Genomic DNA, 16,051 nt, shown 5'->3' with positions numbered 1-16,051 from the left:
ATTGAGATATTCATATATATATTACAGCACAAATCACAGTAGTAGCTTCATTTCAATTTCATTATAATTTATAAATAAATTATAATGAAATTGAAATGAAGCTACTACTGTGATTTGAAATTACTGTCAGTTTTTCTGAGTATGATGGGGCATGCCTATAATCCAAGCATTCAGGAGACTGAGTTGAATTGTGAGTTCAAGGGCAGCCGAGACCAGATACTGAGAACCTATCTCAAGAAATAAGAAACAAAAGCAGCCGGGCGGTGGTGGCGCATGCCTTTAATCCCAGCACTCGGGAGGCAGAGCCAGGTGGATCTCTGTGAGTTCGAGGCCAGCCTGGGCTACCAAGTGAGTTCCAGGAAAGGCGCAAAGCTACACAGAGAAACCCTGTCTCAAAAAAAAAGAAAAAAAAAAAGAAATAAGAAACAAAAGCAAAATAGCAAAACAATAACAATAAAAACCACTGTAAATATAGTTGTTTTTAATGTTTATTATGCTAGCAAGGTAGTTCAGGATTCTTGTAGTGTGCTTGTAATCCCATCACTTGAGAGGTGAAGACTGGATGTGCTCGATTCGGCAGCACACATACTAAAATTGGAACAGTACAGAGAGGTGAAGACTGGGTCTTGAGTTCAAGGCCAGCCTTGCCTACATACCAAGTTGTACATACCAAAGCTAGTCAGGCTATATGAGACCCCATTGCAAAAACCAAAAGTAAATACGTATGCTAGCAGGTACTTCCCAGCCCGTCTCCCCTCTTGCACATGCTCCCTTACAGGCTGACGATACACACAGCACTTATTTACTATACAGACCTACGCTTGGTGACCCCAGCACTACAATAAAAGGAAAAAGTACCTTGAAGCCGAGTGTGGTGATGCAAACACGTAATCTCAACTCTGTATGGCCTAAAGCAAAAGGGTTTCCTGGAGTAGAGACAAGGTTAGCTACAGAATGTGTTCTAGGTCAGCCTCAGCTAGTGGTGAAGCCCTGTGTCCAAACAACGCAAACAAACGAACAAAAAGGAAGATGGCCAGGCATAGCTTCTTAACTTTGAAGGTTAAGTATATTGGTTAGCATTGCTAGTTCAGGCATGATTGACCTTAGAAAAAGAGAAGAAATTCAGTTTTAGGTATAGCTTTCAAAGATGATGATGTATCTTTGATTTTTCATGTGTATTTTTCCAAACTGTTAAAAACATGTTTCTTTTATATAGTGGTAAATCCCAGAAAGAAACTGTAACTCTTGAAGATGGAAGAATTGGAGAAAGGCCAGAAATAATTTATCATGTAATTCATACCCTTATACTGGGTTCTCTTGCAATGCTTATGGAAGGGTAAGTGCATTTGTTTGATCAGTTTGATCGTTATAAAACTCATTTTTTTCCCTATGGATAGCTAGTGAGTACATTTAAAACAGTTTCTATAACTACATTTAAGAAATTATAAACTTTTTAGGGCACTAGGCAGTAGCCTTTAATTCCAGCACTTGGGAGGCAGAGGCCAGCAGGTCTACGAGTTTGAGGCCAGCCTGGTCTACAGAATGAGTTTCAAGACAGCCAGAGCAACACAGAGAAACCTTGTTTTGGCAGGAGGAAACAAAAACAAACCAGCAACAACAACAATGAAAAAAAAATACAAACTTTTAAATTATATAAGTGAAATTTAACAAAGATTTTTATAATATAGCAAACTGATATTTAATTATTCATTTATTTGTTAAAATACTCTTGAATGTCTTCTAAGATTCATGCATCGTCCTAAATACTCAAAGTACAGTGGTAAGCAACATGGACACAGGCTTTCTACTTTGTACAGCTGTTGGCCTAAAATGGAGCCAACAGATGTTAATTATACAAAACTAAAGTTATAACTTGATAGTTGAAGGGAGGGTCAATGGTGCTGTGAGAACATTTGAAGTCAGGATATGACTTGAAAAGATGCTTGGGTGAGGCCTGAACGGCGAGTGAAAATGAACTTGTGAACAGAAGAGGGAAGTGTATTCCAGGCAGAGGGAATCTCACTGCCAAGCTTTATAATAGGAAGGCCTGCAGCAGAGCCTGGAGAGGGTAAGGAAGTATGGTGAAGGACAGTGGTCTGCAGTGGGCCTTCCTAGGACTCGAGCTGGGTGGGGTGAAGTGGGGTTCTTTTGTTTTCCCTGACTTTACTGCTTTTATATGGAAAATGAACCTTTGATACCCTGAAGCATGGGCACGCTTATGTTTACATTTCTTTCTCGTCGTTCTGTTACTGTGTGTTCTTCAGTTTGCTAAGGGAAGTCTCTGCATGCAGTCAGTTGTCCTTTCACATCAGTGTTTGTGAGCTGTGTACTGTTGTGTTGTATGAACTTCTCGGGTGTGCCTGCTCAGACTAACACCACTAGGCAATGTCTTGTGGGATTGCTGTCACATATGCAGTCTGTTGTTGACCAGAACACCATTGTTTCGTCTTGCCTTGAACTTGAGAGCCTCAAAAGTCTGCTCCCCCTTTTTGTGCAGTACTAGGGACTGAACCCAGGACCTTGCACATGCCAGGCAAACAATGTACTCCTGATCTATACCCCTAGCCCAAGCAGAGGTTTTAAATTTTTATATGTAAGTCACTTTTAGCAAATAAGATGGGATGCCTCTCTCTCTTCAGAGTTTAAGATGGTAAGGACAGTGTTCAGGAGTCCTTAAGGCCGTCCCTATTTTGAAACCAACTGCAAGTTTGGAAATTCCCAAAAACATTCTTGGATTCTATTACTGGGATTCACACAACCAGAAGAGTCTTTGTATTCATGGTTACTGCTTATTACAGTGAAACAGGTCTATATTATCGACGGCTTTTTTATGGAGCCTGCTCCAAGACCGCCTCCAGGGTATGCAAATCAATCCACGAATGCACCAAGGGCTAGACTTTTCTATCTGAGGTGTAAATAACTGTCTCCACACAGTTACATTCTTTACATATGTTCACACACCTCTCTCCTGTACAGCCACAAATCTCTCTCCCCAGCTGCATCTACCTTCTGCACAGCCACAGATCTCTATGCACAGTCACCTCTCTTTTTTACATAGCTTCACATCGCTCTCCACATACATCTCTCTTCTGTACACATTTCTTCTCTCTACCTTGCTTACATTCCTTCACATACTAATACATCACTCACTCTCACTTACTCTTCTCCACACACAGCTCTGTCTCCACAGCCACAGCTATACATCTCATCTGCACAGCTTTCACCACACAGCCACATCTCTTCCTTCACACACATCTCTACATCTCTTTTCTATGCAGCTCTCTATGCTGTGTCTCTTTACCCACTCAGCTACATCTCTTCACACTTCTCCTTCTTCATTTCTCTCACTTCTTCTCTCTACAGCAAAAGACTGAACAAATATGAATCACATTTTCAGGGTCACATAGCATTTCTTGAGTAAACAATAAGAATCAGAGCCATGGGCTGGAGAGATGGCTCAGAGGTTAAGAGCACTGACTGCTCTTCCAGAGGTCCTGAGTTCAATCCCCAGCAACCACATGGTGGCTCACAATCATCTGTAATGAGATATGGTACCCTCTTCTGTATACATAATAAATAAATCTTAAAAAAAAACCCCACAATCAGAGCCATTCTGATCACACAGTTTCTCTCAGGCTAGGGAGATCGCACTGACTGGGCATGGTGAGTAAGCAGGCACATAGCTGTGAGTGGTCAGGGTTCCCAGACAGAGTGACATTGAAATTCAGGACTTAAACAATAAACAGTTAGTTGGCTGAACCTTGAAGTTAGGAGTACGTGCAGAAAGTCAGTTGCTGCAGGGAGTTTATGTCTTAATGTTATCTGCCTGACTTTGGTTCAACAAACAGACACTAGGGAACCTGCCCCTGTGCAATTCGTCTCTAGGGGCAACCAGTCTATTTTGAATTTGCTCTGAGGTCTTAGCTAATTGTGTGAAAAGCTGTCTTTGTAGCTGAGAATACAGTTATTTTCCTATGACAGTCTGAGTATGAAAAATATCTGAGGATTATTTCTGTTCATCGGAAATATGCAGCTTAAGCAGAAATCATCTTCCTGACCATCCACAGCTATAAGTGTGCCTAATAGATGGAATATCTACATGAGATAAACACACAAGCAGTGGGAAAACACCCATAGCAGGTTTTAGGGAAGAAATGTAGTGGCACATGAGAAAAACTACAGACAGAGACAACCAGTCATTTACAGTCAATGACCCCATGGTCCTTGCCAAGTGGGGCTCCTCATCAGAGAGTTATTCATCTGGTAGGTCGACTTGTTAAATGCTAGTTGTCACCTGTTGTATATTCCCATGGACTCCGGTACCTCCCCTTTTTTGTTTAATAAAAAAAAAAAAGAAGTGTGTAAATCTCTCTTAGGGCAGTGAGTAATGTGGATAAATTGAAAGCCTAAAGATGATTGGAAGAATGACACGCAATATTGTAATGATTCTGAAATATTTAATAAGAATCAATAATTTGTATTGATATTTAACCAATATTTATATCAATGATCTATTTATAATCAACAATACATGCTTATAATTAATTACAAATCAATAACATATTGTTGGCAAGCTGAGAACTATATAAACACCCTTTAGGTGTAGTAATATATGATCCCAGAACATCTCTGTGGGTTTTTTGTTTTTGTTTTTTGTTTTTTTGAGACAGGGTTTCTCTGCGTAGCTTTGGAGCCTGTCCTGGATCTCGCTCTGTAGGCCAGGCTGGTCTCAAACTCACAGAGATCCAACTGCCTCTGCCTCCTGAGTGCTGGAATTAAAGCACATACCACCCCCAGCCCCAGAACATCTCTGATCCATAAAAGGGAAGAGGAATAATATAAAAATCAGTAATAGTTAATATGACATGATATTTTTGAATGTGTCTAGATATTTTGAATCTGAGTTATAAAAAATAGCTTTTCCTAGAACATTAACTTTATTAATCTTGGACCAATTTCTTTTTGAATGACTAATTGCAATGAAATATTTTTAGGTAAAGAGTTTACCTGAATTAGGGGTGTGTATCTGCTGAACCACGACTGTGGCTGAAGTTGACAAGTATCTTTAAACTTGTAATCAAAGCAATTCATAAACCAATTGGCTATGAGAGGGCAGTAGTAATCTGTCTCAATACATACATAGGAAGATTTTCATACCAGAACAATTGTCAGAAGTACATAAGGAGACTGTGTGATGAAATATATATATATATCAGGATCATGGGCAGAATTCATACAATTAGTAATAAAATTTTTTTTTTAAGGGCAGCCCAGCCCCTGGGCTGGAGAGTTCAGTATAGAAAAAGGGGGAAGGACAAAGGGGTGTAGAATTCTTTCGTGGTTACTTCCTGTTTGGGGCCGAAGCTGGGGTCCTGAAGGCTGGAATGCAGTGGAAGCCCAGGAAGAGCAGACTGTTTTATTTGTCGTCCAGGCTCTTGTGAGATGTGCAGGCAGCTTTGGAGCAGTCTAGGTGGGAGACGACTGCAGTGTATAACTTTTTAAATGATTATAAATCTGCTGGAACAAATATATATTAATGGCAGAACATGAAATTGAGGAATTTTAAAGAGGAAACTTTTTTCTTAGGTGTACATTAGTGGCTCCTGCCTGTAATCTCGAAAGGCTGAGGCAGGTGACTCACTCTAATGATGTCAGCCAGGTCTACATAGTGAGTTCCAAGACAGCCTGGACTCCTGAGGGAGACCACCCTGTCTAAAAAGGAAAGGAAAAGAGGGCTTCACATGGAGGCATACCCCTTTAACCCCAGCACTTGGAGGCAGAGACATGTGGATCTGTGAGTTCGGTGCCAGCCTAGACTACACAATGAGACTTGTCTCAGAAACAAACAGGAAAACAAATTGGGTACGAATCTGTTGCTGAAAAAATGAAGGAAAGGTTTTTTATTCTTCATTAATATTTGTGGGTAGTTAAACAGAATTTAGAAAAGAGGAATCAGATAATGATGGTTGTAGGGTGTATGACATGTGATTTATTTTGACATGTGACTTTTTTCCAGCTTGAAATTCATCTGGACTCCGTACATGTGCATGTTAGCAGCATTTGGTGTCTGTTCCCCTGAACTTTGGATGACACTTTTGAAGTGGCTTCGATTAAGAACTGTACACCCAGTATTGTTGGTGAGTCACTGTTGTCTTGTGTTTAATACTCGTTTATCTTCCAGCTATATAAAATAAAATGCTAGAGTCATAAAGACGGCTCAGTGAGGTAAAGGCACCTGTCCAAGCCTGATGATTTGAGTTCAATCCCTGGGACCCACATGATGGAGGGTGAGAACTGATTCCTGGGAGTGGCTCTGCATGCACGGGTGCGTGTGTGCGCGTGCACACAATTAAATAGATAAATGTGATAAAAAAAATTTAAATGCTAGTCAATGAATACTAAGGCAGTTGAAATAGCCTCAATAAATTATATAACAAGTTTTGGGTATAGCCAGGCGATGGTGGCTTACACCTTTAATCCCAGCACTCAGGAAGTAGAGGCAGGTGAATCTCTTTGAGTTCCAGGCCAGCCAGGGGTATACAGAGAAAGTTATGGGTAGAAAAGTAGACTGTGACAAACATGTTTTAAAATTTATTTATTTTGGTTTTTTAAGACAGGGTTTCTCTGTGTAGCTCTCTGGCTGTCCTAGAACTCACTCTGCTGACCAGGCTGGCTTCCACCTCTGAGATTCACCTGCCTCTGCTTCCCAAGTGCTGGGATTAAAGGCCTGTGCCACCACCACTGGGCTATGAAAAACATTTCAAAAAAGTTTTCATGTTCTTGTTTCAGACAGGGTGCCAGGCTGGCCTGGATCTCACTGTGTGTGAAGGATGATCTTGATCTCCTGATTCTGTTGCCTCCATCTTCCCAGTGCTAGGATATGCAGTGCTAGGGCCTGGATCCAGAACTTCTGGTGTGCTAGCTAGGTTCTCTCTGACTCAGCTGCATCCCCTGCCCTTTATGTTATTGGTTTCTTCATTTGCTTTTGAGACAAGATTGAATGTAGCTCAGGCTGGCCTTGAACTCCTGAACCTGCTGCCATCTCTCAAGTTCTGCACTTATAGGCATGCATCACCACACCCAGTTTTTTTTAAATTCCTCCTAAAGATTTATTTATTTATGTATTTATGTATGTATGTATGTACGTATGTATGTATGTATGTATTTTTATTATGTATACAGACAGTATCCTGCTGGTGTGTGTGCCTGCAGGCCAGAAGAGGGCACCAGATCTCATGATAGATGGTTGTGAGCCACCATGTGGTTGCTGGGAATTGAACTCAGGATGTCTGCAAGAGTAGCCAGTGCTCTTAACTTTTGAGCCATCTCTCCAGCCCCCATACCCGGCTTTTTAAACTTTGTTTTTATTTATTTTTTGTGTCTTTCATATCATGCATCTTGGTCCCATTCATTTCCCTGTCCCTTCGTATCCTCTCTTGGCCCTTGCAATGCGCCCCCCCCCAAAAAAAAATAATAAAAGAAAATTTAAGAGAAAAAAAAAAAGGATACATCTCACATCTCGTTATGAAAGCTGAAATGTGGCCCAGTGAGCCACATAGTGAACCCTTTAGGCCATACATCTTTACTTGTAGGTGTTCATTGCAAAGTGTCATTGGTCTGACTCCAGGCCTCTGATTTCTGCTACACCATCAATATTGGGCCCTCAATGGGACTCCTCTTGGACATCCTGTTGTTGTCCTGTGTCATGGAGATCCTGCTGCTTTGGATCTGCAGGACCGGGCCCCTTCCTGTGTTCCTGAAGATCATAGATGAAGTATAGCCTTTATTTCTAAAAGATTCCTTATTGTGTTATTAGGGCTACCTTCAAACCCCTGGCTTCTAGCAATCCTCCTGCTTCAGCCTTCTGAAGAGCTGAGATCACTCTGTATGATGGGGTTTAGGTTTTAGAATATTTTCTTTGGTTTTACTTAGATCTATGTATGTTCCCATGTGAATATTTACACTGTTCTGCTTCATTCTTCAAGATAAGTAAAATGTTAGAGTCAAGTGTGATAGACTGGGTAGTTTAGACTAGAAGATTCCAAGTTTGGGGTCAGCTTTGGCTACACAGTGATATACTGTCTACAAAACAAAACAGACTGAGGAGGGAAAACTGGGGTGTGACTCAGTGGAGTGCTCGTCTAGCATTCCTGAGCGTTCCAGTTGGATCCCCACCAGCCTACTGCTGTAGACCACGTCTACCTGCAGGGGAAATTTCACGATGATGGTGGTTTTCTCTGAATGAGGCTTACCCATTGTTTCTGAATGTTCTAACCCTGTTATTCCCCAAATATGGGAATCTGGACAGAATCATTTGTGGTAGTGAAAGAGGGCACCGTTCATGCTTTCTGATGGTTTGGAAGGAGATGAAACATTAAAACAACAACCCAACAAACCCCCTACCACAAATAGAATAAGAAGGACAGGTTTGGGCAAGAAGATAATAAATTATACTTAACGGTGGTCTTCTCATATTTTTCCAGTCTTAGTTCCAGAATTTCTATTTTCTCATTTTGACATAGTAAGGTGGTCTGTGCTAGCTATTTTTCCTGTGTGGTTTCGGTGCCTTTTGCTGTTAGCTTTTGATGCTAGTTCATAATTACTTGTAAGCTCTTTATAACAGAGCTCTGGTAGAAGTTTCACATGTTGGTGCTGGAGAGATGGCTCAGCAGTTAAGAGCTGAACTACTCTTATAGAGGACCCAGGTTAGCTTCCCAGCCCCTCTCTCAGGTGCCTTACAAACACCTAGAACTCCAGCTCCAGGGAGCCAGTGCCTTCTACCCACCTCAGGCACCAGCATTCAACATGCATACGTACTCAGAGGTACACACGCCTACATAAATTCAAAATCAAATAAATCTTGAAAAGTTTTACATGTTTGCTATTTGAAATATCACTATGGAAGTTATCTTTTCTAGTTTATTCCATGAGACAGAATCACTCAGACTGGTGTCAAATCCTTAATCCTCCGGCCTATCTCAGTTTTAGGATTATAGGAAACCATAAATTCAGATCAACTAAGCATTAATTTTTTTAATGTTTTAAAAATTATTTTATTTGTTTAGTGACAGAATCTCTCTATGTAGACCAGATTGGCCTTGAACTTCCAGAGATTCCCCTGCCTCTGGCTCCTGAGTGCTGAGATTAAAGGCATGCTCCACCATTCCCTGAAAAATTATTTATCTTATATCTATGTGCACATGTGTACATGAGCCTGTGGGACATTAGGAGAGGGTGTTACAGTCTACTGCCATCTACCATGTTGTTGCTGGGAACTGACCCCTGGTCCTCTGCAAGAGCAGTAAGTACTCTTTAACTGTTGGGCCATCTCTCCAGCACACAGCGTTAACTTTGATTTTGTTTGAGACAGAGTCTCGCCATGTATCCCTGGTTGGACTGGAGCTAGTTCTGTAGACCAGGTGGCCTTGAATGCAGGTCCCAAGTGCTGGGATTAAAGGCGTGTGTTACCATGCTTCCCCCTCCCTTTTTGATGGTCTTCCTTATATAGCAAATATTTTCACTAACACCTCAATGTGTTTGAAGCACATTCATCTTCACTCACGTCACTTTGACCCAGATTCATGCGGATGTCAGTCTTTCTGATTGAATTTTTAGCTATAAGGATATTCAGAGTCACAGAGTCAATGAGAACACTTCTGGCATATATTCTAAAATGTTTACCCATAACCCTTTTTGCTTTACTATTTTAGGCTCTTATTCTGAGCATGGCTGTGCCCACTATTATAGGTCTTAGTTTGTGGAAAGAGGTAAGAGAACTGAATTTTTATATTATGAAAATGTACTTATCTATAAAGTGATAAATTTATGTATGTATATAGGAAGCTTCTATCAAGACACTGCACTAACAAAGCTGATTTTATTTATTTATTTAGGTTTTTCTAGACAGGATTTCTCTGTGTAGCCCTGGCTGTCCTGAAACTCGATTTGTAGACCAGGTGGCCTCGAACTCACAGAGATTTGTCTGCCTCTTCCACAAAGCTGATATTGTTAATGTTGCTGCTCCCTTTTCTTTTCTCTCACTAGGAACCTAACAAAAGAGCTAAAACAAATTCTCTCTCTCTCTCTCTCTCTCTCTCTCTCTCTCTCTCTCTCTTTCCCTGTTGAAGTAGCCCTGGCTGTTTTGGAATTCATTATGTAGATAAGGCAGGTCTCCAACTCACAGAGATCTGCTTGCCTCAGCCTCCCAGGTGCTGAGATTAAACACATGCACCACCAACTTTTGCTCCCAAAACATTTTTTGGTATTTATTTGCTTGTTGTCTTTTGAGACGAGGTCTCACTATATAGCCCAGGCTGGCCTTGAATTTTGATGATCCCCCTGACTCAGCATCTCAAGTGCTGGGATTACACATGTAACCTATCACATCAGCCTAAAACATTTTTAGAGTGCCATTTAATGCGGTTTTCTTTATTTTATTTCATTTTTTTTTGGTTTTTCGAGACAGGGTTTCTCTGTGTAGCTTTGCGCCTTTCCTGGAACTCACTTGGTAGCCCAGGCTGGCCTCGAACTCACAGAGATCCACCTGGCTCTGCCTCCCAAGAGTGCTGGGATTAAAGGCGTGCGCCACCAGCGCCCAGCCTAATGCGGTTTTCTTTAATGCTGTTGTAAATTCTTATCATAACTGACAAAATTGTTGAGCAATAAGTAGGTCTTAATATATATTTTTTTTTTTACATTTTTTTTTTTTTTTTTTTTTTTTTGGTTTTTCAAGACAGGGTTTCTCTGTGTAGCTTTGCGCCTTTCCTGGATCTCGCTCTGTAGACCAGGCTGGCCTCGAACTCACAAAGATCTGCCTGGCTCTGCCTCCCGGGTGCTGGGATTAAAGGCGTGCGCCACCGCTGCCTGAGGTCTTAATATTTAAATGCATTTTGGTAAGTTCAATTTATTATCTGTGAAATGAAATAAAGTTTTTGGCTTAACTGAATATAACAGGGAACTAATTGCCAAGAAACCGATGAAGTATTTGTCCTGGAATTTTATTCTTTAATATGTCTATGCATGAAAGATATAACTGATGATTGTTTAGTGATAACATTAGTTACTGAGTCTAAGCAGTGAGTAAACGATAAAATTAAAATTATTCAGGTTGAGAAGAGTGAATAAATCCGTGACGATGGCAGATACCTGGCAGTTCTGCCAGGTCATTGGTGTTTCAAGTTACTCTTTTGGAATATTCTGAAACAGTTTTAAACTTTACTTACACCTTTGGGTATTTTGTTTTGTGTTTTAGTTTTTTCCAAGGTTAATTACAGAATTAACCGAACTACAGGAATTCTATGATCCAGATACAGTGGAACTCATGACCTGGATAAAGTAAGGACCACATTGCCCAAGACTGTGATAACTGTCATTCAGTAGTCATTGCATGCTGTCTCATGAACTAAGGGATAATAACAAGTGAATTGTTGTTAAGTAGTCATTGCATGCCGTCTCATGAGTTAAGGGGCAATAATAAGTGAATTGTTCTCCACATTCATTTGTAAACCTCAGCAATCATTACTTTATAATTCTAACTTTCTAAATAAGCTCACCTTAATGTTGACACAACATTGGTAAGTATGAAATTTGGAGGTTTGGAGGCCCTCCTTTGCACACAGGAGAAATGTGGGTGGGCTTACAGGGGCAGGCATCCTTTACTCCTGGCCTTAAGGTAGATAACTCTGGGACTCAGAAAAGGCTGTACTTTCAGGGAAAATATCGAATAACAAAATATCCAAAATAGCCATGCTCCTCTGTTAGTTAGCTCTTGGTTAGAAACAACCACAACAATAAAAAGTCAAATTCATCTCTGAGTTTGTAGTAATGGATCTGAGTTCACATAGGCTTAGAGTTTGAAATTAAACTTGACTGATTTAGGAAACCCAAGGTATTGAAGTGTTCATAAAAAGTAGTACTGAGTTGGTTCCCTCTCAACTCATGTTATACAGAATTTCATAAATAGTTTTATGAAACTCCAAAATAAAAAACAAATGAGAAAACAATTCAGTTTAGCAAATATCAACTATTACTTGTAATAAGTAGTGGAATTAGACTTTGGTAATTTCTGATAATTTTTGTTCTTTCATTTTTGGTATGTAACAGACTGCCATAAACTTCAATGAATTATCGGTGATCAGTAATTACTGTTCTGCATATTTTTGAGGTCATCAAGTGGTTACACAGCGGGGAAAACTCTTCTGGCCTTGCCCGGCTCAGGTGGGCCTGGGTAGTCTGAGATGGCCTCTTTTCTTTTGCCTGTCTGTGTTTGACTAGTTGTCACCTGAGATCAGATTAGCGTGGCCTGTAGTAGCTGAAGAATTAATTCTCAGGATAAACAGAATGGACATGGTTCGATGTAAACACGCAGTCTATAATATTGTGCTGTGATAAAACACTATGATAAAAGCATTTTGGAGAAGAAACAAGTGTTTAATATCATATACACTTTTGTATCACAGTCCATCACTGAAGGAAGTCAGAACAGGAATCTGTAGGCAGGAGCTGATATAGAGGCTGTGGAGGAGTGCTGCTTACTGGCTTGCTCTGTATGGCTTATTCAGCCTGCTTTTTTATTGGGGGGTGGAGTTGAGACAGAATTTCTCTGTGTAACAATCCTGGCTGTCCTAGGACTAGCGCTGTAGACCAGGCTGGCCTCAAACTCACAGAAATCCACCAGCCTACACCTCCCGAGTGTTGGGATTAAGGGTGTGTGCCACCACTGCCCGGCCAGCCCGATTTCTTATAGCACCCAGGACCACCACTCCCAGTGAAGTGGGTTCACCTATATATCAGTTGTGAGTCAAGAAAATGCTCCACGGACTTGCTGATCGTATGGAGACATTTTCAGTTAAGAGTCCCTCTTCCAGGGCTGGAGAGATGCCTCAGTGATAAGAGCCCTGAATGCTTTTCCAAAGGACCCTGGTTCATTTCCCAGCACCCACATGGCAGCTCACAACTGTCTGTAACTCCAATTCCATGGCAAAACAACAATGCACATAAAAAATTAAAAATTAAAAAAATAGAGTCCGTCTTCCCAGATATGTCTCTAGTTTGTGTCAAGTTGACATGAAACTAGCCAGCACACACAGCTGTTGTCCTATTGATCTGACAAATCACATGGCTAGGATTAGCATTTCCCTCCATATCCATGACTAACAGAGAGAAGAATTACTGCAGCTATTTTTGTGATCAATCTACCCTTGGATAGACTTCCAAATAACTATGTTGAAAGTTGTTAAAGATCCAGTGAAGAAACAAAACACACAAAAAAGAGGTGAAACACTTTTAAAAAGTCTTGGAGCCGGGCAGTGGTGGCGCACGCCTTTAATCCCAGCACTTGGGAGGCAGAGGCAGGCAGATCTCTGTGAGTTCGAGGCCAGCCTGGTCTACAGAGTGCCAGAACAGGCACCAAAACTACACAGCGAAACCCTGTCTCGAAAAACCAACCAACCAACCAAACAAACAAACAAACAAACAAACAAACAAAAGTCTTGGAAGAGGCTGGGTGGTTGTGGCAGTACGCTCCTTTAAGTCCAGCACTTGGGAGGCAGAGGCAGGCAGATCTCTATGAATTTAAGGCCAGCCTGGTCTACAGATCGAGTTTCAGGACAGGCTCCAAAGCTACACAGAGAAACCCTGTCTCCAAAAACAAAAAAACAAAAGTCCTGGAAGAGCCAAACCTGGTAGCAAATAACTGTAATGTTGAGTACTTGGGAGACTGAGGCAAGGGGGGATTATTGTAAGTTTGAGACCAACCTAAGCTAAAGAGTGAGACCCTCGTGGTGGTGGTTGTTTTTAAGGCCTGGAAAATAAAGGAGATGGAACCAGAAAATACTTATAGAAATGACAAGTTTGTTTATAGAATGAGTGAATAGAAGTGAGAATAGGTCTTATAATGAGGTCTTACTTCTGTAAAGACATTCCATATATATTTGAACGTTTTGGGGTTACCTTAACCATTGCTACTAATAACTAATGTGAGTTACAGTTGCTGTTGGGGAGCATGACAGTGTAGCACTATGTCGTCATTAACAAAAAAAGGAAGTCGAGTCATGTATCACCAAATTTTTCAACACATTACAAAGCTCAGCAGTGATAGCGCACACTAGTCCCAGCACTCTGGAGACAGAGGCAGGTGGATCTCTATGAGTTTCAGGACAGCCTGGGCTACAGAGTAGGTTCCAGGGCAGCCAGGGCTGCACAGAGAAACCCTTTCGTTAGGTAGAGGGTGGAGGAGAGTATGGCAAAGGCCTGAATAGTTGAATAATTGGATATTTACCTAAGTATAATTATTTTGGCTTAAGTCTGTTTCCTTACTTCTGAGTCTTCCATTAGCCAGGTGCTGTTCCTTTTCTTCCGGAACTTAGCTCTATCCATGGAACAGGTAGGCAGATGCTGAATAGTGCATACTTGGAGTGAATAGATAAATTAAGGGATGGCTGAAGGTACAATTCAGAGGTAGAATGCATATGTGCCTGTGTCTTAGGGTTTCTATTGCTGTGAAGAGACATCATGGCTATGGCAACTCTTCTAAGAAAAGCATTTAATTGGGGTGGCTTGCTTACAGTTTTAGAGGCTCAGTTCATTATCATCATGACAGGGAGCATGGTGATGTGCAGGCAGACATGGTGCTGGCTACATCTTGATTGGAGGCAACAGGAAGTGATATGTCTCCCTGGGCTGTATCTTGAGCTTATATGAGACCTCAAAGCCTGCCCCCACAGTGACACACTTCCTCCAAGGCCACACCCACTCCAACAAAGCCACACCTCCTAATAGCGCTACTCCCTACCAGCTTATGTGGGCCAATTACCTTCAAACTGCCACAGCGTGTGTGCACCATGGTATGTGTGTAGAAGTCAGAAGACAATTTACAGGAGTGAGTTATTTTCCCTTGGTCCTGGGCTCAAGCTCATGCTATCCAATCTGGCAGCAGGCATGCTGAGCTCTGGTCAGTCTGATAGAGCACTTTTAATCATACACGGAGGCTCTGAGTTCCACCCTAGCACTGTGGAAATAAATGGAAGGAAGGATGTTGGTGTTGGTTTCCCACCCTGTAAGTGGCATCCTAGACTTCGCAGTGGACTCAGTGTGGAGTCGTCTACGCTGCTGTCAGGAGACAGAAGGAGCAGGATGGGGAATGGATGTGGAAGGATTTGAGTTCTGTGGGTTAGTACCCTCTGATGTAGTATATTCTTGTTTCTTATCTCCACCTCCCTTTGTTTAAAAGAATCTATCTTCAGTGCTTAAAACAGTTGCTGGCAAATGGTAGATGTTCATTCTAGCCTGCTTTTAATGAATGCATAAGTGAAATGAACTGCATTGACTTTGAAATCTAAGTGCTAGACATGGAAAGTAGCTGGTATTTGAGAGTTGGTACAGGTCAATGATCTTAGTAGTGTATTTGCTCTTTTATCACGTAATCTGTTGGCTCTTTACAGGAGGCAAGCTCCCGTTGCAGCTGTGTTTGCTGGAAGCCCACAGTTAATGGGTGTGATTAAACTGTGCACTGGATGGATGGTGACAAGCTTGCCACTTTACAGTGATGATGATCTTCTCAAGAGAAATGAAAACGTAAGCCATCAAGTTCTACATTGGAGTCTTTTAAAGTGACACTATAATTTAATCTTGTTCTGTGCTGATCCATGTTTCTTGATAGACAGGAAAATCCAATTTTAGAAGATGTAATTCAGTTTAGTTTTTAAAGTTGTGGGAGGTTGAAACAGGAGGGCCACTGTGAGTTTGATGTCGACTTGTGCTCCACAGGGAGTTTCAGACTAGCCAGAGCTACAGAGCAGGACCATCTCAAAAATGAAAAATAGAAAAAGAAAAAAAGGTAAAAGTTGTATGATTAATTTAATTTAACCAAGAGATAATTCAAGATTAAAATATTAAATTTTTTTTGCTGGGCGGTGGTGGCGCAGGACTCCAGAACCAGAGGCAGGTGGATCTCTGTGAGTTTGAGGCCAGCCTGGTCTACAGAGTGAGTTTCAGGACAGACTCCAAAGCTATACAGAGAAACCTTGTCTCAAAAACGAAGGCAACAACAAAC

At 41.2% G+C, this 16,051-nt stretch overlaps 1 protein-coding gene across 4 annotated transcripts in view; it reads left to right on the top strand.

Moving 5' to 3' along the window:
• The window catches only part of Dpy19l4 (dpy-19 like 4), a 69,367-nt gene that overhangs the window by 40,345 nt on the left and 12,971 nt on the right, over positions 1 to 16,051 (top strand). For all 4 annotated transcript variants that reach the window (XM_052715643.1, XM_052715644.1, XM_052715642.1 and 1 more), the window contains 5 exons: positions 1,217 to 1,336; positions 6,017 to 6,137; positions 9,711 to 9,767; positions 11,252 to 11,334; positions 15,441 to 15,573. In XM_052715643.1, the coding sequence (XP_052571603.1) occupies positions 1,217 to 1,336; positions 6,017 to 6,137; positions 9,711 to 9,767; positions 11,252 to 11,334; positions 15,441 to 15,573 (514 nt within the window). The remainder of the gene's footprint in view (positions 1 to 1,216; positions 1,337 to 6,016; positions 6,138 to 9,710; positions 9,768 to 11,251; positions 11,335 to 15,440; positions 15,574 to 16,051) is intronic.

The sequence above is a fragment of the Peromyscus californicus genome, unplaced genomic scaffold (genome assembly GCF_007827085.1).
Source record: "Peromyscus californicus insignis strain IS unplaced genomic scaffold, ASM782708v3 Scaffold_5__1_contigs__length_169319896, whole genome shotgun sequence".
NCBI classification, from domain to species: domain Eukaryota; kingdom Metazoa; phylum Chordata; class Mammalia; order Rodentia; family Cricetidae; genus Peromyscus; species Peromyscus californicus.
Note: the sequence above shows the minus strand (reverse complement) of the source record. Positions and strands in the feature narration are given on the sequence as shown.